At 31.6% G+C, this 25100-nt stretch overlaps 1 protein-coding gene across 2 annotated transcripts in view; it reads left to right on the forward strand.

The window, feature by feature from the left end:
* The window catches only part of superdeath (Suppressor of ER stress-induced death), a 48381-nt gene extending 25172 nt beyond the window's left edge, over positions 1–23209 (forward strand). For both annotated transcript variants that reach the window (XM_069131779.1, XM_069131769.1), the window contains 11 exons: positions 1078–1377; positions 1922–2105; positions 2769–2925; positions 3002–3083; positions 4653–4836; positions 5951–6158; positions 7423–7700; positions 8418–8617; positions 11041–11352; positions 14853–14934; positions 21258–23209. In XM_069131779.1, the coding sequence (XP_068987880.1) occupies positions 1078–1377; positions 1922–2105; positions 2769–2925; positions 3002–3083; positions 4653–4836; positions 5951–6158; positions 7423–7700; positions 8418–8617; positions 11041–11352; positions 14853–14934; positions 21258–21407 (2137 nt within the window). In that variant the 3' untranslated portion in view covers positions 21408–23209. The remainder of the gene's footprint in view (positions 1–1077; positions 1378–1921; positions 2106–2768; positions 2926–3001; positions 3084–4652; positions 4837–5950; positions 6159–7422; positions 7701–8417; positions 8618–11040; positions 11353–14852; positions 14935–21257) is intronic.
* The last annotated feature ends 1891 nt before the right edge of the window (positions 23210–25100 follow it).

Consider the following 25100-nt stretch of genomic DNA (forward strand, 5'->3'; position numbering starts at 1 on the left):
TTCTATTTCCTGCGTCCTTTTCAAGAAACGTGCAGAGTGCAGATGGAGGATGTTCTCCATCCCCAACAATTTAATAAATTTGATAAAAATGTAGATTATTACGACTCCTGTAGTAAAGTTTTTCTGCGTTAAAAATTGTCTTCTTAAAAAATGTAGTAATTCGTAGATACAAGCCCACAACAATATGTGATAGAAGAGTATCTGCATTTTCACTACTTTAATAGAAGTATCTCCTGTATAATAATTATAATAACTATATATCTATACGATAATATCTTTCTCCAATAAGATATAATTTTTCTCTAATATTATTGTGACATAAATGATACTTATTATCACAATTACTCGGTAAATTTTGATGTATTTGAAGTAGTTAGTTATTTCCCAACCATCTAAAAATGTTGTGAGATGCTTGCTTAGAATCAAATTATATGATTGTTTAATTATAACAAGAAAAATAAAAAATGTTACATTAAAATAGTACTAAATTTCAAATATTATCAACGGATAATATTTGATCCCGTAAAACATTGCCCCGTCCCATTATAATAAAAATGACATGGTATAAATATAAAATCACACGATTAAACTGATATAAATATAGGATACACGAGGAAATTAAATATAGGTATAGTTTTATTCATATATGTACTTACATTTTATAATAAATGTAAATTGATCTTATATGAAATAAATACAAAAAATATATAAAATATAATATTAACTATATGATCCAAATTTTCGTGTATGATGTTAATTGGAAAATGTTCGTTGCTAAATTTTAGATGGAAGAAGCAAAAAGTATTTAACTGATAGAAGAGCTAGAAAAAGATGTTGAATACTATAAATTTACAACGAAATGAATAATTATTTACTTATATATTTTTTTACCTGCATTTTCGCATCCATTTGTGAAATTTCTCCCCATGACAATCTTATTGTGCCTCACAATTCATTTCTATTGTCTCACATGTTTATTTTTAATTTTTTCATATTTTCCATAAATTTTGTATCGTATAATACATCTTCTTTAATTTCGTATCGTATAATACATCTTTCTTCTTTAATTGTAATCAGGCCTGGCTTACCAACATACGTGTGGGACCATTATGAACGCTCGGTGCCGATGTCCACTTACCTGGTTGCTTTTATTGTTTCGGATTTCGAGGTGCTGAAATCCGAATCTGGACACTTTAGAGTTTGGGCACGGATCGACGCTATCGAGCAAGCACGCTACACTTTAGACATTGGCCCGAGAATACTCGAATATTACGAAGACTATTTCAAGATTAAGTTTCCCTTGCCCAAGATAGATACTGTTGCTCTACCTGATTTTTCAGCAGGAGCTATGGAAAACTGGGGTTTAATCACTTGCAGGTGAGTTTTATCAACAATCATTTTTATCATTAAATTGTGTATTTTATAGGGTATTTTAAAACATATCGATTTTAATCCTATATACTCTGAATGACAGTTGGAGAGTTCATAACAAAAGTGACCTTCGTTCATGTTTATCTTTTTTTAGAAACACGAAACAATACTCTATCTACTTAAAACGTCTACTAACTATCTACTTCATCTTATTTTTCAATATATTCCGATTTCTTTATAAGAGAATATTCATCATATTACACAATTACTGCATGGATATAGTTATTTCTAGTGATATCGAAGAATTGTATTTGAAACCGATTAATTAATATTCGATAATATTTTTAAATTCTTCCCAAGTATTTTTGATTAAACTCTTATAATCTAAAAAATCTGTTAAGGAGATTATTTATTATTTAATTGGTTCGTTATTTCTTATAGAAATTAATTTTCTGTGTACACCAAAACAATTTCTTTACATTCTACATGTAACATGTTATGGAATGAAATTCGTTACGATATTTGGTAAGTGATATGATTGAATTTTTAGAGAAACTGCTATGCTATATCAAGAAGGTGTCTCGACCAGCAGTAATCAGCAACGTGTAGCAACTGTAATATCTCACGAACTTGCTCATCAATGGTTTGGTAACTTGGTCACTCCAAGTTGGTGGTCGGATCTTTGGTTGAACGAAGGCTTTGCCAGTTATGTAGAATATATCGGTGTGAATGCAGTAAGTTGGTAAACCGAAAAAAAATATATAATACCATAAGATTATTTCGAATGAAAAATACAATACTTTGTTGTCTTCGACAGGTAATCTCATAACGGCAACTAATCTCTAATTTTAGGAAATATTTTCATATAATGTTTTCTAGGTATAAATCTTTATTGTTAGATATTCTTTCCGGGATGCTGCTTGTTTGCAGATTTTCTGAATTTACAATTTTGTTTAAAATATTTCAATAGATAAAGTACTACATTAAATATAAAACACATATAGAACTATTTCTAAAAGGAAATCAGAAACATAAATAAATTATTGCGTATAATAATAGTATGAAATACATTTATTGAAAAATTATTTGTTAAGATTCTTGAAAAACTCTTGCTACATAGAAAACAAGAAAAGGTCACGTAATAGTCATTATGAAAATAATTTCAAATTAATTAATCTTTTATATTAATAATTTTTAAATTAAATACGTGTTAGGTAATAACAATGGATTTAAAATAATATGAAGTTTCTCTATTTTGATAAAAGTAAAATATTTCCATTTGATAGATAGTAATAGACAGTACCATATAAAGTATACGTATTTTCAACTTTCTTTTTATTTCCTTTTGGATTAAATAATTAGGATTCTTCATAGATTTTATCGGTTTAATTTTCTAGGTGGAACCAACTTGGAAGGTTTTGGAACAATTCGTTGTACATGATCTGCAAAATGTTTTTGGTTTAGACGCGTTAGAATCCTCACATCAGATATCGATCGAAGTCGAACATCCCGATGAGATTAGTGAAATTTTCGACAGAATTTCTTACGAAAAAGGTATAAATAAAAGACGTGTTGTTTGTAATATAATATAATACAACATGGTAATATAATCACATTAATATTTGAACAGGCGCTTCTATAATAAGAATGATGGATCATTTTCTTACTAACAAAGTGTTCAAGCAAGGTCTAACGAATTATTTGAATGGAAAGTAAGTATAAGGATAATAATTTAATTTTCACGTTCATTATTCAGATTTCGGACCAAATTAGGATGCATTAGAAAAGGCAATGACTTTTGTACAAAAGGTTGGTTAACGTACTTTAGATTAGAAGGTATTTAGTATAACCACTTCCTTTTTGATTAAGATTTATTTTCTGTGTCATCAATCTAGATCTTGTATTAGCTTATAATGTTTTCGATAATGTTTTTCTTGATTTCCTCAACATTTCTGAATTCAAGGTCATGTCAAGATCATAGTATAGAAGATTGTTGAATTTGTCCTGACATCAGCTATTTCACTTTGAAGTCAGAAATACATAGTATTATCTAAAACAGTAAAAGTATCCTTGGCTTTTTGTCGAGAAAATATGTTTTGGAAATTTGTCCATTGCAATGTGTTGCCGACTTAAAGCTGTATAATTTTTGTTTCCAATAGCTTTTTGATAGATTATTGGAAGTGCCTGAACACGGGTGCACGTTACATGGCATATCTTATATGTATATAATCAATTATATATTATTAATGCCTTTTTAAATATCTTAAATTACTTTTACTCCATATTATATATCTTAAAGTTAAAAAATAATAGATATATCAAAAACGATTTCAATTTATTGAATTTGAAGTGAAAAAATAGGTTCTATGGGCGTCTGAGAATGAATAAGGCAGAAATAGTTAATTAACCCAGCGATAAAATGATCTGATAAATGAATAATTACAAAACAAAACAAAACAAAACAAAGTGTTTAACCCTTTCGCTTCGAGCGCCGCTTATAGGCGGCATCCACGAGATGACCTAAGGGTACGAGTGCCGCATACCACACGATGACTCCTGGGTCATCCTGGGTCAAATGATGCATATACAAGTGCTATCTGTAGGCAATAATATACTTTTTCGTTATCGGCAGAACATCTTCTGTTGATTTTATTGACATAATATTGGATTAATCACTTCTTAAAGTTACTCATTGTTGAAACAACATCAGAACGTTTCACGTAATATATTTCAAACATCCAAATGATCGTTTACTGTTTCATACTAAAAAATTTATTAAATCTATTGACAGTGAAACGATATTTCATATATGGTTCTTGCAAGAATTATTGCTGTTAAAGACTTAGGGAAATATATATACAGCAAACAGGCACACTGTGCGTATTTCTGGCGCGCGTTTCCGTTCAGTGACAGTACTTCGGCGGACTGGATTGCCGAAGCGAAAGGGTTAAACAATTCACTTCTAAACTGAGATTTCGTGTCTTATACACAATGCGTTACTGCAGTCGCGTCTTCCTTAAAACTGATTGTAATACCGGTCATAATTTTGAGGTATATGGGATGAGCGTAATGTGTGTGTATGTGTGTATGCGTGTATGCTGTATGTTTAAAATGTCTTGGTCTCGCTATTTAAATCTGAAACAGAATACATAACGTAACAGTTAATGATAATTATATCTATAATAATTAAATGGTAGATATACTTTATACTTGTTAAATATTGTTGTGGAGCGAAGGATTAATATATTAAACTAAAATCATGGTTCGTACTTTTGTAACAGAGCGTACCGAAGTGCCGAGCAAAATGATTTATGGGATGCTTTGACAAAACAGGCGCACAAAGACAACGTTCTCGATCCAACGATAACGATAAAGCAAATTATGGATACCTGGACTCTCCAGACTGGTTTTCCAGTGGTGACAGTTATTCGAGATTATAACACTGGTTCAGCGACATTAACGCAGGTTTGTTACAAATAAAAAGATTGGAAACCACACAGGAAAGAAAGAAGTCCAATTTCTTTGTTTTAACTTAATTAGTATTAGTCTAATGTTTAGTAGTCATAGCTAATATTTTTGATATTTCTTTAAGTATTCGGTTGAGTAGCAAAACATATACATAATTCCAAAATTAAATGAGGAGATAGTTTAGTGGAATATTGATGACAATATGTTAAATGAAAAAATTCTTCTTCTTCATTTTCTACACTTTATGCCACATAGATTACAAGATCATTAGCCACGATGTTGCATCTGGATGGATAATATTTTGGAGTATATATTTGTTTCTTTAAGGTAGTTTACTGTATTCTTTATGTAATGTTATGGTGTTAGAACTGTGTCTGGTACTATGTTGTACCGAGCAGGCGCTGATCTTTTGACTAGGCATTCATGCGTTAATTTAGTATGTCCAGTCCTCAGCCAGGAAATTACAGTTCTTTCTTTTCTGTTCTCACTCTTACATGGTACTTGTTGACCAAAATGCTGAATTACATTGTGAACTCTTGTTCCATTTGGTTTTGGCTTTTCCCGTTAGGATCTTAATTGAAGGGCATGCTTCTGTATGTGAATTTCCTTGTTCTCCGTTCTCCGCCCGTAATATTTCTGTTGAATAGGAATATGCATATAATGTTGGTAGAGTTACAACTTTGCGATTTTTGTTCGTAGTCTTTAATCGTTTATCTATTTTCTTCTATGATTGGGGTTAGATCTTTTTAACTGCAGAGTATGAAGTACGATTTTTTGAATTGGAAAGTCATTGTTGAAGGATTTTAAAGGCAGTTGTTCTGCCCTTTTATTGGTTTAACCAACGTAATCACTATCGCTCTCTCACTCATTAGAAAGCACTAGTAAATCGGTTGTCACACTTCATTTCTCACTCGAACTATCGCAGGGTATTAATAACGCAACCAATTAGACCAAAGACTGCGAATTTAAAAATTTTATAAAAGACAGGTAATGTAAATTATCATATAATATTTTTCATCCGTGGCTTTCAATACAATATTACAATGAATCGACGGGATGTATCGTTCACGAATAACGTTTGTTATGTTTTCGTTCGCTTCTTTCATTTTAGGACCGTTTTATGCTTCGTAATGGTACTATGGTGACCACATCTAGTGTTGAACCACTATGGTGGATACCAATCACATATACGACTGAAAGTCAATTAAATTTCAATACAACTCAACCTTCTCAATGGATGAAAGCAGAAAAATCGATTACGCTATCGAATTTGAACTGGAACTTCTCGGAGTGGGTGATCTTGAATATTCAAGAAACTGGTAAGGAACATGTTCTGAAATAATTTTTAAAAAAATATTTCTCTCTCTCTCTCTCTCTCTCTCTCTCTCTCCCAACATAAAATTAAATATCGATTTATGCTTTCTTGATTCTCGCATCTTTTGTTTCAAATAGAGATGGAAATTCTTGGGATTCTGTTTGCAACATTATCAAATATTAATTATTTTCTCTTACATTAAAAATATGCAAATTCTAATGGCATAGTATATAGAATAATACATATATTATTTGATAAAAATACGCCCAAAAATGACGTAATACCTCACGATCTAATAAAATTAGAATTAAATATACTAAAAATAATTTTGAAACGTGAAGATCGTATAAGGCAGCACAGCATAAAATATTTAATAGCACGACACGAAATAACGAAAAACTCTCATGTGTTCTTTTATCGCTACTATTCAATACCTAATTTTGTTATACAACATATATTTTCAATGCAATATGATATTGATCAACTTCATAAATTAAAAAGCAGAGAAAAATAATAAATCTTCAAAAACAGAATTTTTTAAAATTCATATTAGAATTTTCAATTACTTATACAATCGTCTTGCAATAAATAGGCATGTAGAAATAAATCATTTGCTTAATTTTAACCGTGTATTGTGCGGACCTAGAAAGAATAGCATATGCAATACGACTGTGATTGGTTATTCGTATATGAAATGAAACAATATAGCAACGCGTGAGAGTGAACGATAAAGAGCAGTACCTCCCTTCACCCAGTGCCGTCTTGTTGCTCATCTTCCAACTCTGCACAGTAATTATGCAATAAAATCGAAGAAAGGTAGAGTCGATCAATTTGTCTTTTGAGAGACTCAAATATGAAAGAACACTCCATCTTTTAATTCCGTTTACTCAATCAAAGCAAACTGCGCAAACATTTTTAGGACATATTCTATTACGCCTATCCCAAAACATGGGTTATCACGTATTCTTCTAATAGCCTAATCTTAAGTACACTCACACAGACACACGCACAACTCTTCCACTCATCTCTGACACTCGAAATTTATTGTCTCTCACAATAAAGATTCACATCAAGTTCGTTTTTTATATGTATATTATACTGGTCTAAATTTAATATATTTAATATATAATTAATTTATGTACATTCAATTCATAAATATCTATAATATGTATAATATATTTAATACATTACACATATCTAATATATTATATAAATTATTGAGCACATACATCGATTAATCCTTTGTTTCGAAATTTTTCTTTATTTAGGATACTACAGAGTGAATTATGACAGGAAAAATTGGCAATTGATAATCAAACAACTGAACAAGGATTCCTTTAGAAATATTTCAACGATCAATCGTGCTCAGTTAATAGATGATGCGCTTAATTTGGCCAGAGCCGGAAGACTAGATTACGCCATTGCGTTGGATGTCACATCGTATTTAGCTCACGAAACTGAGTACTTACCTTGGAAGTCTGCTTTCACTGCCATGGATTATTTGGATAGCATGCTAGTCAAAACGCCGAGTTACGACAAATTTCGGGTAAATACAAAAATTTATTAATTCTTCCATACCAGTGTCCCAAAACAACAACAGCAGAATCCTTCATATTTGAACACAAACATAATTTACGTAAGTTAGAAAATGATATACGATGCTATTTAAAGATTTGATTATTATTTTGTCATATATCCTATTGAAAATATTATAATAAATTAATTTTTATAATTTTATGAACGGGAATTTGATGTGTATCTTACTATGACTGAATTTTAAATGTTACAAACACATGGGATGACCGAATATTTGAAAGTATACTGCACGAAAAATGCACGATTACAGAAAGTTTTAGACAGATATAACTAAATGTGCCTCGGGAAAATGTCTAAGATAGAATGAGAGTCTAAACACAAGGATATGAAAAGATATTAGAAAAAAGATAGAATTTTTAATCCCAGTAGGACCATATTTATGATTATGTTTTAACATACATTAACTTATTTATGATAAAGTCGGAGACAGTTAAATAAAATTTCTACACAATCTTTTCCTTATATATAATTCATAATCCAAAAGGATAAATTTTCATTATTTCAAATGGATGTAAGAGTTGTTTATTTATACCTGTAACATACAGAAACTAGTACACTGAATGTTGTGTGACTAAATTCTTGGATAATAAAGTAGTTAAATGGAATGTTCTATTCGTGCTAAAACAAATACATATATTTCTTTATGTTACATTAAATAATGTTTTAGGTATACATTTTGAAGCTACTCGACAACGTGTACAAACAAGTTGGTTTTAAGGATAGTTCTCGGGATCCTCAGTTGACAGTTTTCACCCGGATCGATGTGCTAACATGGGCATGTAACTTTGGCCATGATGATTGTGTGCAAAATGCAGTCAGACAGTTCTATAATTGGCGTAATACGCCTAGCCCGGATAAAAATAATCCGTAAGTACCTCTTATATTATGTATTAAGCAATTTGTCAAATTATGAAAACTAGTACTGTAACAAATTCTCTATACCTTTATAAAACAAATAATAAAAAATATTTGTAATTCATTAGCATTCTAACTTTGTTTGAAAATAATTTCCTTTTAATTGATATTTGAATGCATACGGCATTGTGAATATTATACATAATATTAATTGTGTTTAATATATTCTGATTATTTCATAAACAATAACTTCATCATTCGGTATAAAGAATGCCTTGACAAACGTAGTACTAGTAAGTAACATATGTAATTTGGAAAATAAAACTTTCCTTAATACATATGTAAGTCACTGTTTTCGAGAAAGTTGGAAACCAATTATCAGTACAATTATTATATATTAGGTTGTCCCAAAAGATCCTTTCGTATTGTAAGGAAATAATAGATGCACAACACTGTTTGTTTTATGTTATTTTATTAAATTATGTATGATCCATTTTGCTCTATTACTGCAATAAATGTGGACATACATCATCAAATTATTATTTTGGAATTAATATACCGAATAATATTAGATTGTCCCAAAAATTTCTTTCGTTTTATATGCACATAGTAGATGCGCAACATTTTTTGTTTTATATTATTTTATTGAATTATGTATGATTCATTTTGTAATAATAGAAGAAATTTTATAATAATAGAACAAAGTCGATCATATATAATTCAATAAAATAATATAAAACAAAAAATGTTGTGCATCTAGTATTTCCTTATTAAATGAAATAAACTTTTGGGACAACCTAATACTATTTAGTATATTCAGTATAATAGTATTCTAAAATAATGATCAGGTAATGTATGTCCATATTTACTTTTACTTTACTATTTATCATCTTAGTTTATTATTGATATGAGCTGAAAGTATACCACTTAATATACCCACTTAACTCGGAACCCGCGTGTATTTACTATTGCAATCATACATCGATATCTGCTATCTATGAGTTGTTGCTAGAATTAGAACTAGAGTTATCTGGAGTTATAAACAAAAATTGCCAAGAATACAAAACGATTAGTCACCGTGGTCACCATCTCCTGCCACACAAGATGATTATTTGAAAAGTAGTTTAAAAAGTAAAGTATGTATATACAATATTACTATTCGCATTCGTACAAACATCATGGCGCTTTCTCTACTTTCACCAACATTTTCCATTTTTAACATATTCTTTTTTTTATTATTTAATTTGTACTTTACAATTTGTCCACCTGGGCATTCGGTAAATTTTTCTAACTTAATTGCTAAATAATATGTGGATGGCTACCTCCAGCAGGATACCATCTTCGAGTTTGACTATTTTATTCCTTTAGTGAGGCTAGTGGGTTGCTTTCTTCTTGGTTTTCTTTCTATGTAGGTTTTGCTCATTTCAGCAGCCAGCAGGTTTGGATGTGTTGCCGTTCTTTCCTTGTATTTTTCTGCGTACCTGCCGATTTCTTCTTTGATCGTTAGTATTTTTAAGTCTTTGCGTATATCCTCGTTTCTGACATACCATGGGGCGTTGACTATTGTTCTCAGTATCTTCGATTGTAGCGACTCTATTTATGTGGCTCATTGCTGCTGTCCCTCATAGCGGTATTCCGTACGTCCAAATTGGTCTTATTATCGTTTTGTAGATTTTTAGTTTATTTTCTATGCTAAGTTTAGAATTTCGACTAGTTAGCCATTACATCTGTCTTCTTTTTATCCGTACTTTGTCTATAATTGATTTAGTATGTACATCGTCTATGCTATAATTTAAAATTTATTAACGATCACTTTCTACAAATTCAACAATTGACAATTGTTAACATTGATCAATGTTGCCACTTTCCACGGTCTCGCGCGGGTTACGAGTTAAATGGATGACCTTCTATATATTTTAAAAAATACATTAGTCATATATAATAAATATATCAGTCATATATTTAAAAAAATTTTTTCTATATTTTCAACCTATCTTTCCTGAGTCTAATAGTCTATTATACTGCTCAATAGTATTACATTTTACAGGACACTCAACATATTTAAAGTTCTTTTTATTTATATTTATATTTCTTTATGTTACTATTTTTAAGTTACTCTAAAGTTTAATCAAGATTGTGAAATCTTATGTATCGTATTTTTTGATATTCAAAATTAAGAGTGCGTCGTCCTTTATTATAAAGTTATTTACACAAAAGAATGTATTTTTCTCTAAAGTTACATTTTAACTAGAAATTAATTTCTTTTAAAAATAAAATAATACATTATATTACTTCATTTAAAAGATAACTCCATCCGAAATGACATTTCAAAGAAAAATTATCTATTTTTCCGATCCAATATAATAATACATATTGCAAAATTTGATAATATTAGAGAAGTAATATCTCTTAATGAAACTTTTAAATATTGTTAGGATCTCGCCAAATCTGAAAATGGTCGTCTACTGTACGGCTATTCGATTTGGAGGACAAATTGAATGGGACTTTGCTTGGCAAAGGTACTTAGAAACCAATGTCGGTTCTGAGAAGGATTTACTTCTGCATTCTCTTGGTTGTACCAGAGAAACTTGGCTTTTAAGTCGTTATTTGGACTGGATGGTTACGGAAAATTCGGGTATCAGGAAGCAAGATGCAGGACGAGTTCTAAATTCTATTGCTAGCAACTCTATTGGACAGCCGCTAGCATTTAATTTCCTCAGAAATAAATGGGCTCGTCTTCGAGAATAGTAAGTCTTTTATTATATTTTATTCCATCATTTAAGTCACTGTTATTTACAGTAGTACATGAAAATATTTGAACATTTATCACATATTACTAATATCACATATTACCTATATATCTCGCATGTACATATTATATATGTTATATAAATCATTTTGAATTTCATTAGCAATGAAACTTTATACTATTATAATGATATTGGTAAAAGTTGAAGACCCGTTGAATTAGTCTTCAAGACAGCCAAAATCGTGAAAAATTGTAAACAGTAATTTTCATGCGCAAAATGGTTTGTAAGATCATTTGAAATGAAATATATGTGTTTGAAACTCGTTTTGTGTTGAAACTCAGAACGGTTAGGCGTCATTGTTGAAAACACGCAAGAAATATAATAATCTTGCAGAAAGAAGTATAAATTGAAAAGTGTAGATATTGAAAAAATCTATATGATAATACCTGTACAGCGTTTTTTTCAGTCGTTTGTTATTGATAGCGATAAGTACGTAAATTCAAATTTTGGTAAAATATGGTGTCTGTCATAATAAAGAACTGTATTAAATATTAATCCGAAATTTTTATTTGTTTTCGCAACTAGTTATTCCAAAGGCATCCCCGTATAAATTAATTTCTACAACTTTGACAAGTTTCATAGGAACCTGCGAGAGTGCTTTTTATTCTTTAAGAGTTGTATTATCACGTAATTTTCAGAATGAAATAATTTTTTTAAATTAAATCGTCCAGAAAGGACTTCGAAAAGTAGATAATCTTTTTCTTTTAAACAAGTGGATTAATCCTTTAAATTTTTTATTGTAGCAAATCGGCATAAAGACCAATCAATAACTGCTATTTTTATACCAGTTTACGAAAAAAATTGTTTGTTCTACATTAATTTAGAGTCGAAATAATTTTAAAAAATTCGCTGTAAAGTTACATTTGAAAAAATGTTTTAATTTCGCATTTTTTAATAGTTTTCAATAATAAGGCGGTTCCAAAAAGTGTTTTATTCAAATAAATCTGGCAAGTTATAAAGTATAAAGAGAGTAAGTGCAAAGAGGATTTAAGCGTAATTCTATACTTTCGAATTAATGGAGATTTGTAAAATAGTTTGTGTAATAACGACCTAAATCTTGAAATTCAGGGTCAAATTGTGCTATTGCGACGTATTCTATTCATCACGAGAAACAAAAGTCTCAAAGAAACCATAAGTGGTTCTCCCGGAAAAGAATTCTACAGACACCTTTTTAGTTGTTAAATAGCTCTTTGTAGAGATTAATAAACATTTCAAGAAGAAATTTTGCACAATTTTTAAAAATAACAAAAGCTACATTTTCATCAGTTTCAACTTCGCATTTTTATTTATTTATGGCTCAACGAATTAATCAATCTTATCTTGTAACGTCTCATCTGATATATATTTTTAAAGGCTACAATTTTTATTCGAAATTTTTTGCGACCTGATTATTAGGTTTATTGTTATAGGCAAGAAGCCTGTTTTCGTAAACTTTGATGATTCTTTACAAAGTTCGTGCGCAAGAAATCTCGAATGGCAAACGTATATGATTTTTTCCTGGACATGATTTCTGTCAGTTCGCGTAAGAAAATTTCAGATATCATTTAATGTTGAATTTGGCCTTTGTTGAGGCTAATTTAACTGGATTAATAGTATATGTACATATTTGGTGTGTGAAATAGATAGAAGTGAATATTTTATCTCAGATTCAATATTTTGTAAATATGGGAAGTAGTACATTGTCTTTCTGGAAGAAAATCTTTCTTTTCTGATTCTCTTCAGTATCCAATTAAGAACAATATTTTTTCGTACACCTCATTATTTAATAAAAATTTGTAATAAAAACAATACGAACAACCGAATGAATGTCTGCACAACCCAATATACAGGATAAGACTGGAGACTGGGCCGGATTATAAGTCTGTCTCTTTTGCAAATAGGAAAAGATTGTAAAGATATCAATTGCAGTTTGCAATTGCACCTTTTTTTAAATTTAAACTTACAATTTTTTGTATTAATTGATTGCTCGTGCCATTCGGAATAAAAAAGGCCGAAACTGTAGAGAAACTACGTCCTTTCCGATTTCGATGATTTTTAAATATGTTGAATATGTATGAGAAGCTCAACATTTTGAACAATTTTTTCCTGTACATGTAACTGACAGTTGAGTTTCCGAGATATTCATAATAATCCATCGATACCATTACAGTGTTCTGTCATTGTGGGTCCGTGGCAGCGTGCGCGTTAGTATTGATTGCCAAAAGTCTGGCGGCGTGCGGCGGGCGGGTATAACGGCCAAGCGATACCTAGCTCTTATCTTCTGTTTAAACATATTATGTATAAACGAGACAAGCTTGGATAAAGCTCTGTGCATAACTGCATATGCAAGACTGTAAGAAATATTTGCTATAATCAAATTAAAAATAAATATCATCAATGTATTGGGTTTGGATTTAGGTTAGCTACCTTAATCTGGCCGTTAGGGCACAGACAACTATGGACTCAACTATGGACAGAATTCACTATAATGGTGCTGACAGCTTTTTTGTGAATATCTCGGAAACTATGGCCGACCGGAAGTTACATGTACAGAAAAGAGTTGTTCGAAATATTGATTTCTACGGCATATCCAAAAATCATCAAAATTGGAAAGAACTGTAGCTTTTCTATAGTTTCAACCAGGAAAGTACAGAGTGAAGTCATGAAAAACTCAATGCTTGTCGAAATATGTAACATTTCTTGAACGGTTACAACAAATACTCAATTTCTCCATGATTGGATTCTAAACATTTTGCGCTCCTTTTTTTACATTTTCCATTACAATGTTCATTTGTCCAGCACTCATACTTAAAGAATTCTCTTTAATTTGTTCTTTTATGTCATCTATTGAAATAAAAGATTCTGTATACACAACATATACCCTGCTTAAAAAAAAAAAAAGCCCTACAAGAAAAAATCTTATCTGCAATAGGGATAGGAGTATAGTCCGGCCTAGGTACTAGACATATCCTAAATAGCTATCTTAAACGTGTAATAAGTAAAACGTATAATAAAGTCTATAATAGGTATTAAAGATAGTCCCCCTGAACATTATTATAATGAACAATTACCTTGCTTAAATATTTATATAACCTCTATGAAATATATATTGTACTTTAATTAAATATCTTGTAGTTCCTATAAGTAAACTTTTAATTATGTTTCAAACTTTTTCAACTATGCCTAATATTATATACATCTTGTTATATGTAACAGGTAATTTATAAATAGTTTGCATTGTTCGAGTTCGGTGAATCAAGCTATAAAACAAAATTAATAATGACCATTCATTTCATTTTTTCCTAAATCATACGAAACTTCTTAATTACAATATATATTTTAAACACATATTTTATCAGTTTCTTTTGATATCTGTTAACCGTTACTTTACAAATAATTTATTTTATTAAGTAATTTTACAAGTATAATTACAATAAAATCTTTATTCTCTGTTTTAGCTTCGGAACATCATTAATGACGATGAACAATATAGTAAAATCAGCAACCAGAGGTATTAACACCAAATATGACCTTAAAGATGTAAGTCCAAAAATATAACACAATATAATAAAAATAGAATAATGTAAATAAATATAAAAAATGTAATAAAATCCTGTTTCTGCCTGCAATGTGACATTTCAGAGATCTGAACGAATTTCAATTTTGTTAGTGATTCAGATTTATAAAAATTCATTGCAAATCAGTTCACTAGAAAATATAAGTATTATCGTAAAAAGTGGCCCGTAATGATTTGTTAATATGATCCTAAAGAGTAACTTTCTTCATTTATTTCATTTCTTTTGGCAGATATATTAAATCGAAATCTTCTCGTGAAATTTTTGTGTATGTGTCGTTATTTGTTATCATTTCGACACTACTTTAATTATTGGGACAACGAGTAGCTTATGCCACAAGAATTATAATGGCAGTGATTCAACATGTAGCCAACTCATAATTTTTGAGATATGTATTAAGGAAAATATATTAGTGCATACTACTACGTTACATTCTGCCTATACATACATATACATATATGACTGCGTACAAAACAGCAAAGCGATTATTGCGTCACTTTACAGTTATGGAAACAACATATTAAATCAATAATATACAAAATACAGACAGCAAGGAGACAAATGCAATGGTTAACAAATCGAAAATCCAAACTAAGCATAAAAAACAAATTAAAAATATACAAAACGATCATAAAACCAGTCTGGACGTACGGAATACCACTATGGGGAACAGCAGCAATGAGCCATATAAGCAAAATAGAGATAATCCAAGCTAAAAATCCTCAGAACAATAGTAAACGCACCATGGTACGTCAGAAACGAAGATATACGGAAAGACCTTGGAATACCAACGGTCAAGGAGGAGATTAGCAGATACGCAAGAAGGTACAGAGAAAGAATAGCAACGCACCCGAACCGGCTGGCAGCGGAAACGATCAACACATCAAACATAGAAAGAAGACTAAAAAGGAAACACCCAACAGATCTCACAAAGGACATAACCTAACAAACACGAAGATGGTACCCCGCTGGGGGTAACCACCCACATGTTATATTATTACAACACCAAGATATAACATTTTACCAAATGTGCTACTGGACAAATTGTAAAATTTAAATAAATAAATAGAAAAAAAACTTTACAGTTATATATGTATATGTATGTATAGGAGAGTGCAATGTAATAGTACTAATATATTTTTTATAATATGTACATATTTCAAAAACTATGAGTTTACTATACTTCCGTCCACATTCATCGTAATTCTTGACATTGAAGCTTTCGATCAAGGTATTATAGGGCATATTAGTCGTTGTCCCAATAATTAAAGCGGAACCTAGAAGTAGGATCATACACAACTATATGCAATTTTAATATCTTCTACTTTAAAGATAGAAGTATAAGTAACGTAATAAACAAAAAATGGTAACAATTTAGAAATTTGCTCTTATTATCGACTTCGATGATTTTTGAATATGTTGTCGAGGGCATGATTCTGGCTAACTTTTTACTATACATGTAACCACCACTTAGCTCTAGTTTCGAGATATTCGCGAAAAACTGTCGTTACTAGCCTATTCAATCCTCTATTGTGTATATCTACCTGTGTATATCTGTGACACAAAACAAGTTTAGCCTGCATGTTTGCCGCTTTATAATCTGTCTACATTCATCAGCTATCGATCTCTTTACCTTTATATTATACTTTACTAATGTAAACAAACAGCTCCTACCAAAATTTCGTTTACAACTGCACATGCATGACTCTATGAAATTTTATCGAAAATTTTATTTCAGTACAGATCTCCGTTATTATTTTTTATTCAATGCGCTATTATTTTCGTAATCAACATATTATTATTTTACGCAAGCGTTGCCCTTCTCTTCGTGGCAGCCGGATTGAAAAAAGTTACTCAAACCCAACACAAGTTGATCATAGTTTAATTGTAGAAGAAACTGTAGAACGGGTACGTTTCCTCTGGTTTCTATGATTTTCGAATATGTTGCAAAGCTTAACATTTTGAATAACATTTTATTTACATATAACTGTCAATCTACTATTGTTTCTAAAATATTCGCAAAAATCTATCGATGCCACTACGGTGAGGTCTGCTTGCAATAGTGCATCCATGACATTTATATTAGTTGCCAGTGACTAAGTAGAATGATCCGATCGAAACCTAACACCTAACTTCAGTTTATGTAGATAAACGAGAGTGAGGCGATCTGGGATGAAGCTTTATGCATAACTGCATGTGCGAGATTGTAAAAAATATCAGTTATGGTTCAATTAAAAATGAATAATCATCAATATATTGGGTTTGAGTTTAGGATAAATATTCCAGTCGGGCCATCATGTGACAGTCGACAATACTTAAAATGGATAAAATAATAGAAGTTAATTTGTAGAAATAATAGGTGAATGAATAATTTTTTTTTTATTATTTAATTTGTACTTTACAATTTGTCCAGCTGGACATTTGATAAATTTTTCTAACTTAATTACTAAATAACATGTGGATGGCTACCCTCAGCGGTATACCCATCTTCGAGTTTGACTATTTTATTCCTTTAGTAAGATCAGTGGGGTGTTTTCTTCTTAGTCTTCTTTTTATATAGGTTTTGTACATTTCAGCAGCCAGCAGGTTTGAATATGTTGCCGATCTTTCCATATATTTTTCTGCGTACCTGCCGATTTCTTTTTTGACCGTTGGTATTTTTAAGTCTTTGCGTATATCCTCGTTTCTGACATACCATGGGGCATTGACTATTGTTCTCAGTATCTTCGATTGTAACGATTCTATTTATGTGGCTCATTGCTGCTGTCCCTCATAGCGGTATTCCATACATCCAAATTGGTCTTATTATCGTTTTGTAGATTTTTAGTTTATTTTCTATGCTGAGTTTAGAATTTCGAGTAGTTAGCCACTACATCTGTCTTCTTTTTATCCGTACTTTGTCTATAATTGATTTAATATGTTGCTTCCACCTAAGTTATGAGTCTAAGTGGAGTCCTAGGTATTTAACTTACTTTGTTTGTGTTAAATGCTTGCCATTCAATTGAATATTTAGCGGTTTCCATTTTTGTAGTTTAAATGTAATATGGTTGCATTTACTGGGGTTTGCTTTTATTTGTTTATCTTGCAGCCATTTTTCTATTTTTGTGATATGCTCCTGTCACATTATTATGTAACTGCTGTTTCTGGATTAATGTGCCTGACTAGTATAGTCACATCGTCCACGAATGTCAGTATTTTGCTATTGGTAGTTGTTGATATATTGGCTGTGTATAGTGCGTATAATATTAGCCCTAAGACACTTCCTTGCGGTACCCCTGCATTGATGTCTTTAACTTCAGATTATGTGTCCTTTATTTTTACTCCAAAGGTTCTATTGCTGGGGTATGATTTGAGTAAGTGGTAGATTTGTTCCGGGAAATGTTCTTTGATTGTTTGTAAGTGGCTTTCATGGTTCACTTTATCAAATGCTTTCTCAATGTCCATGAAGAGGGCTGTACAGTATTGTTTCTTTCCTATTGCTAGTAAAATTTCGTTGACGAGCCTGTAAATTTGCTCTATCGTAGAGTGTTTGTTTGAATGAATAATTGATATTATTTTATGAAACAGAGTAATTGTTACTATTATATGTAAACGTTGCCGGTCACCTCGCAGTGGCCGGGTTAAAAAAGTTTTCCCAGATCCTTTCCCGATGCATTGATAACATTCAATCCAATTCTCGCTGTTACTAACCAATACTAAATAACATGTACGCTGTTACGGACGCACAATCGTAAGAAGAATACACTGTGGTAGTAACCAGCAGCCTTCTACATATATTTTGGAAACTAGGGCCCAACAGTGCAGGTGTAATAAATACATTTATCATGTATATATATATGTAAAGTTGTTCAGAATCGTGCTCCTAATGACATGTTCAAAAATGTGATCAAACCTCTAAATAATTACCCAAGAAGTGGAATTATCCATCACACAAATGATAACATGTATTGCCTTTCATTAATATTTAATACCATTAATATTTGTGCTATTGCATACCACATTGGTCACGCTTTGACATCAATATGTTTCGTGTGCGAGTTACGTGCGCGAGTTATATGCGCACGTGTCCGATATTGATGTCATTGCTCTGTAACTTGTTACCCGCCGAATTAATCTTGGTAATTGACTCACGAGGAAGAGTATTGATTGCATGGTAGTTACAGCGATCAACGACGCCAAAGATTATACTCCGAATGATGAGCAGGTTTTGAATTGTCCCCGACTGCTGAGACGAGATTCATGAAAGCGGATAATTATGCGATATGAAGTGACTGTTGGGACGCGATGTACAGCTGAACGTTACGAATGGTTAATGATATACTCGTCCGTGAATGCGTATCGATGCCGCTTGCAATCGAAAGACCCGCACGCAACTATTCATTGATTTTTCTCCGATTACTTCCTTCCATGAGTGCTTGGAGATATTGTTTGCGGTTGAAAATCTCGCACTGGACTGTCAACTGATCGTTTCGACTGATGGAACTCTATGAATGATTGGAGGCACTGACGAGTGAGGAAAGGCAGCTGGGAAGACTATCAAGTGATCGTTACGATTGCTGGAATGATTCTGTCTCCACGAACGCTTGAAGTCGAGTCCATAAATATTTGGAGATGTTGATGAGTCAGCAAATACAGATAGAACTGTCCTCTCCAAATGCTGAGAGATTGAAACGATTCTTTGTTCCATGTCCGGAGGGGAAGATATTATCATAGAAGGGAGATTGTGTGAGACTCTCCTCTTTGAAACTTGAGAGAATAAACTATTCTTACTCCACATCTGGTGGGAAAAATGTTAACGATTAAAAGACACTGACGAGGCTGAACTAATCGTTTTGAACGATTACACGAGACTGATTCTTTGATATTCATGATGTTGAACTCGTCCGAGCATCCAACAAGACTCGAAACAGAGATCCCGAAAAACGCACGTTGATTGGTTTTCACCGAATGCAAAATATTGCCAATCAGCATTCTTGCTCGCAAGGTATTTTCTGCCTTCTGTGCGCTCGAAGCGCTCGAAGCCCTCGGCGGGAAATGCCGCGTTCATGACGCACTCGGCTATCGAAGCTATAATAGACATAGAAAATTAAAAATACTGCGACGAATATTGAAAGGGATCGTTTTAAGTGTTAAAATCCTGTTCTCTAAAGTAGTCTCATGATTGCAAAAGTGAGCGTCTTAAATTATTCACGAAGATCCTCATACTTCTGTTCCTTCGAACACTTCCTCACAGTCCGCTTATCAAAAGGCATCACAGTATTCCCGACTCGAAATCCTTTGCACAAAGTCTCTATTTCTTAGGAATGCAATGTCAATTCGCTTGCCATTTTGCTGGCATACTATTTCACAAATCTTTTAAAACTCTAAACACCATCAACATCTCATAACTCCGCGATCTCGTGTCGTTGGCTATCGTCATTCCAGACATTTACTCAAACACCCTTCCGTGATCGTTATTGAGTCCTGAGCCCAATCATTAATTACGATAACGCTAAATAGCAGTGGGCTATCGTCACGAAAATGCTTTATCGCTAACAAACATGTATTAGGATTAAGTTCTCCTTCAGCCTTGATTTAATACAAAGGGTTTGATACATTACGATAATATTTATTTTAATTAATGAATTCGTTTTGTAATATTTACAATTATAAATAAATGCTTAATTCGAAAATTTCCCCTCGAATTATCATTAAACTAAAAGAAGATAATTCGTGAATAACAGCTATAAAAACCGAAAACTAAGAATTGTATTATTTACTCTGATCTTCCCCACTTTTATTTTGCTATTTCATTTTGTCGTAAATGTTTCTTTTTTACCTTATTTAATAGTTTATTTGATATTTAATGGCTTTTTCTAAATAAAAATTAAGTACTTCAAGCTCATAAAAATATTATCATGTTCAGCTGAATATTGTGTTCTATATATACTAATAGAAAATCTCATAAAACTAACAAATATTAGTACGCGAACTCGCGTAGCTTTATTTCGACGTTCGTGCACGTCGACGATTGTACAAAGAATATATTAGACATCGCAGTCACAAAATGTTTTAGCGACCCACCAGACGCTTTCTGTTTTCACAGCTGAGGGTGACGAAGGCCAAGCGGCCCTTCAAGACGTTCAAACTTCACATTTTCTTACACAATAGTTTTGTCTCGTTAGTTTGCTGGAATGTTATATTGCATAGTGTATTGCAGAAAGATTTAATAATGAAGTATTCTTATGTTCATCAATTTAATTTCTTAAAAATAAGCATATTCTAATAAATATATTTCTTGATATTTAGCTGCTGGAATTTACTAATGAACACGTGGGGGAGTTTGGAAGTGCAACGAGGTCAATGCAACAATCGATAGAACAAGCTGAAGCGAACATACGATGGGTGGAAGCCAATCACATTACGATTCAAGATTGGCTAAAAAGGAATACCGCGTAACAATAAAACGAAGCGGATTAGTGTTACATAAATAATTGTAATATCCGTGCGTTGTCCAATGGAGCAATTAAAATTGTCGAAGCGAGGACTCCATCCTCACGCGTGGAAATATTTCAAAACATTGTTCGATTATTCGAAAGCATTTTACTTATACGAAAATAATCGCTTTGTCGCTATGGTTAAACGTAAACCACGAAAAACGACCTATATCTAAAATTTATGAAACAAATATTAAATGTTTTTTCATGATTTTGTAAATACGTGTTAAGTATTAATGTATGTATGTATAATGGAACATTTAGGTATTTGAATAGAAGAGATTAAATTCTGTCGATGTTTTAGTATTTTACGCAAATTCGTGTATATTAATAATTTAAATATTCTCTTCAGATTATTTAACGGATAAGTTGAATTATTTTTCCTTATAAGACTTCAATGTATCTTTAGTAATAGTTTGTTTCATTAAATTAGTCTGAACCTCTATATGTGATTTAAAAGTAACATCATTTATGCATACATACATATCTACAGTATTCGACGATATTAGCATCACAGAAATATTTAAACACTTAACATAAAAAATTTTTATAAATGTACTGTGTATTTTATACGATACTTTTCGAAATTTCTTTATATTACACTAAGATACGATTATTGTAATGATATTGGTAAGATGTGAAACCAATCTGAAAATGTATATAGAGACTGCACCACTTTTATTCCAAACAAACATTTAATAAAAAATTAGCATAAAGCAATAATGGCCTTAAACATATAATTAATGTTCATGATGACTTTACTAATTTCACTCATTATAACTTACAAGTAACGTAATGAATGATTAATTGTTCAAATACTTTTATGATTTTTGCGATATGTATGATATTATAAATATTTTGTAACTTCTGTATACACATGATTTCAGATACCTTCTGCATTTTATCAATATAATTATGATTGTGGTGTGTCTTATTGCATTGTTAATAAAATGTTAAATTGTTTTGTATTACACACACAATAGACGCTTTCTATGATAAATATTTAATATTCTATGCTAAATACTTTCGTGAACTGTATGTTTGTTAAACCTAACTGCATATTAAATATTAGTATCGGAAGCCTACAGTAACGTGTTAAATCATAATTTTTTGTTCTCATAAGCCATCATAATTCTGGTTATACAGTGTTAAAATACAATCTTAGCGTAACTTAAATTTCTTCACGAAGGTTTAACGAAGATTCTTGCAATTAATTTTGTATCGTAAATATGCTTCTTGTTATTATTCATTTAAAATCATAGCTGTTATGACCCTTACATGTTATTATAAGTAGACTGTAACATTTCTTTTCGAATTAAAAAAATTAATAAAGGTAAGCAAGAAGAATTAAATGTTTTAGTGAAGAATCGAAAAATTATTGCTTGCAGTAATTATGAATGATAATATTGTGATGGTATTATTACAGGACAGTAATATTAAAACAAAAGTTATATGGAATGAAATTTCAATCATGGTAGCTTCAAAACATTACTGTTTCTTAACAATTATGGTCCTTAACAATTATAATTTCCGTATGATTGACTTTAACGCAACAATTTCCAGGAAAGTAATTATTCGTTTATACTTAATTTGATAATATCAATAAGTTATTTGTTGCAAGCACGAGTCACTCGAAATTTTGAAATTTTGAAATCATAACTGAAATTGTTTGTTACAATAATTATCGCCAAAGTTGTGGTATGTAACACAAAATTATAGAGACAAATTATGCACAAAATATTTGTTACACACTTTCTGTTTCAACGTTTGTTTTTTATTATGCAGAATACTTAAAAGAACTTCCTTTTCCTGTGTCTATAAAATGCCGCGTACATTCCATCGGCGATGTAAGTTTTAGAAGATCCGACATGAAATTACAAATCGATGGCTCTTTCTTGCAATTTTTTTTTTTTTTGTTTGTAAAACAAGACCTCCGCTATGTGAATATTACGTCTCCTTAAATTACTTTTAAAGACTCGAAAGCACCTTAACCGTATTGTTGTGCTACAATATCATTAATGCATTGAGTTTGAGTTTAGGATAGTGTATTTAATCCGGTCATCGCGTGACGAACGGCAACGCTTGCGTGAAGTAATGATTATTGTATTTCGTAAAATAATATTAATTATTTATTCGTCCACTACTTTCGCAATTAATTCGTTGGGCAAAACTACGTTAGAAACGTTAACTAATTTCCAAATCTGATGATTTTTGAATATATAGTAAAACTCATTTTGAACAATTTCTTTCAATGTATATAAAGGTACATTCGCGAAAAACTGCCAGTTCCATCGGGCAGATTTCACTTGACTTGGGTCTAAACAGTATAGTTTCGCATTTGCTTGTGTTGATTTTTAGTTTCCATCGGGCAGATTTCACTTGACTTGGGTCTAAACAGTATAGTTTCGCATTTGCTTGTGTTGATTTTTAGTTTCCATGTGTGGTAGTAATCGTTAATTTTTTCAAAAATTTCTTGGAGTTCCGTTTTTATTATTGTGGTTTTGCGGCCTGTTACGTAGATGATTAGGTCATCTGCGAAGCCTATGGAGTTTTTATGGGTGGACGTATTGAGATTAAAGAGATTTAGTAAGTCACTATTGTAAATACTGAAAAGTAACGAAGAATTTACTGCACCTTGTTGTAGACCGTTTTTTATGGAGAATTCTTTGCTTGATGTATGTGAACCTTCGGTCATTACGAATGTTCTGCTTGTGATCATGTCCCAGACTATTTTAATTAGGTATTTTGGAAAGTTTTTCTTGATCAATTTGTATATGAGACCTCGGATCCAGACTGTGTCGAAAGCTTTTTCGAGGTCTATTAAGCAGGCGGCTACTCGTTGTTTTGCGTTTAACGCCCAGCAGATGTCCGACGTAAGTTTGTTTATTGCGTGAATTGTGGAGTGTTTGTGTCGGAAGCCAAATTGATTTTCTGGGATTATGTCATTTTTTGAGCAGAAGGAGGTGAGGGGGTTGTTTATGATTATTTCAAATACTTTGCTTATGTTGGGGAGGAGACTTATAGGTCGTAGGTTTGCGGGTGATGAGCCGTCTTTATTTTTTTTTTTTTGTAACAGCTATCAATTTGGCTTTTTTCCATTTTCTGGGGAAATATGAGTTGTTTAGTGCATTGTTGAAGAGTACTGTGTAGTACCATTTTATTTTGTTCGGTAGGCGCTTGAGTAAAATGTTTGGGATGCCGTCGAAGCCGGAGGATTTTTTGTTGTTTAGTTTGGAGAAGATTTTGTTTATTTGATTGTAATTTGTGAAGTAGTTTATTTCTGGTTCTGGTTGTTTGGGGTTATCTGCGGTGTTTTCGTTTGAGAATGTGCAGACTGTTTTGTTTAGCGTTATGTCTTGTTCCATTTCATTTTTGAGTTCGTTTGTTTCGGCGATGATAATTCTGTTTAGTTGCTCTCGGCCCATGTGTTCGTTTTGTGTGTGTGTTTGGGAAAAGTGGGTGCCGATAATGTCTAGTTTTTCTGTTGTTTTAGTTATTATGAAGTTATCCTTGGTGTCTTTGTTGGTGTTGTGTATCATTATACCTGCTTCTTGGATGAGGGAGGCTTTTTCTGGAGGCAATTTGAGAGGTGGGATGGGGTTTTGTCCTTTTGGTCTGAAGATTTGATTTATTTGTGGGAACATGTTGGCTGAGT

The sequence above is a fragment of the Bombus flavifrons genome, chromosome 1 (assembly GCF_040668555.2).
Source record: "Bombus flavifrons isolate JBK064 chromosome 1, iyBomFlav1_principal, whole genome shotgun sequence".
In the NCBI taxonomy this organism is placed as follows: Eukaryota; Metazoa; Arthropoda; class Insecta; order Hymenoptera; family Apidae; genus Bombus; species Bombus flavifrons.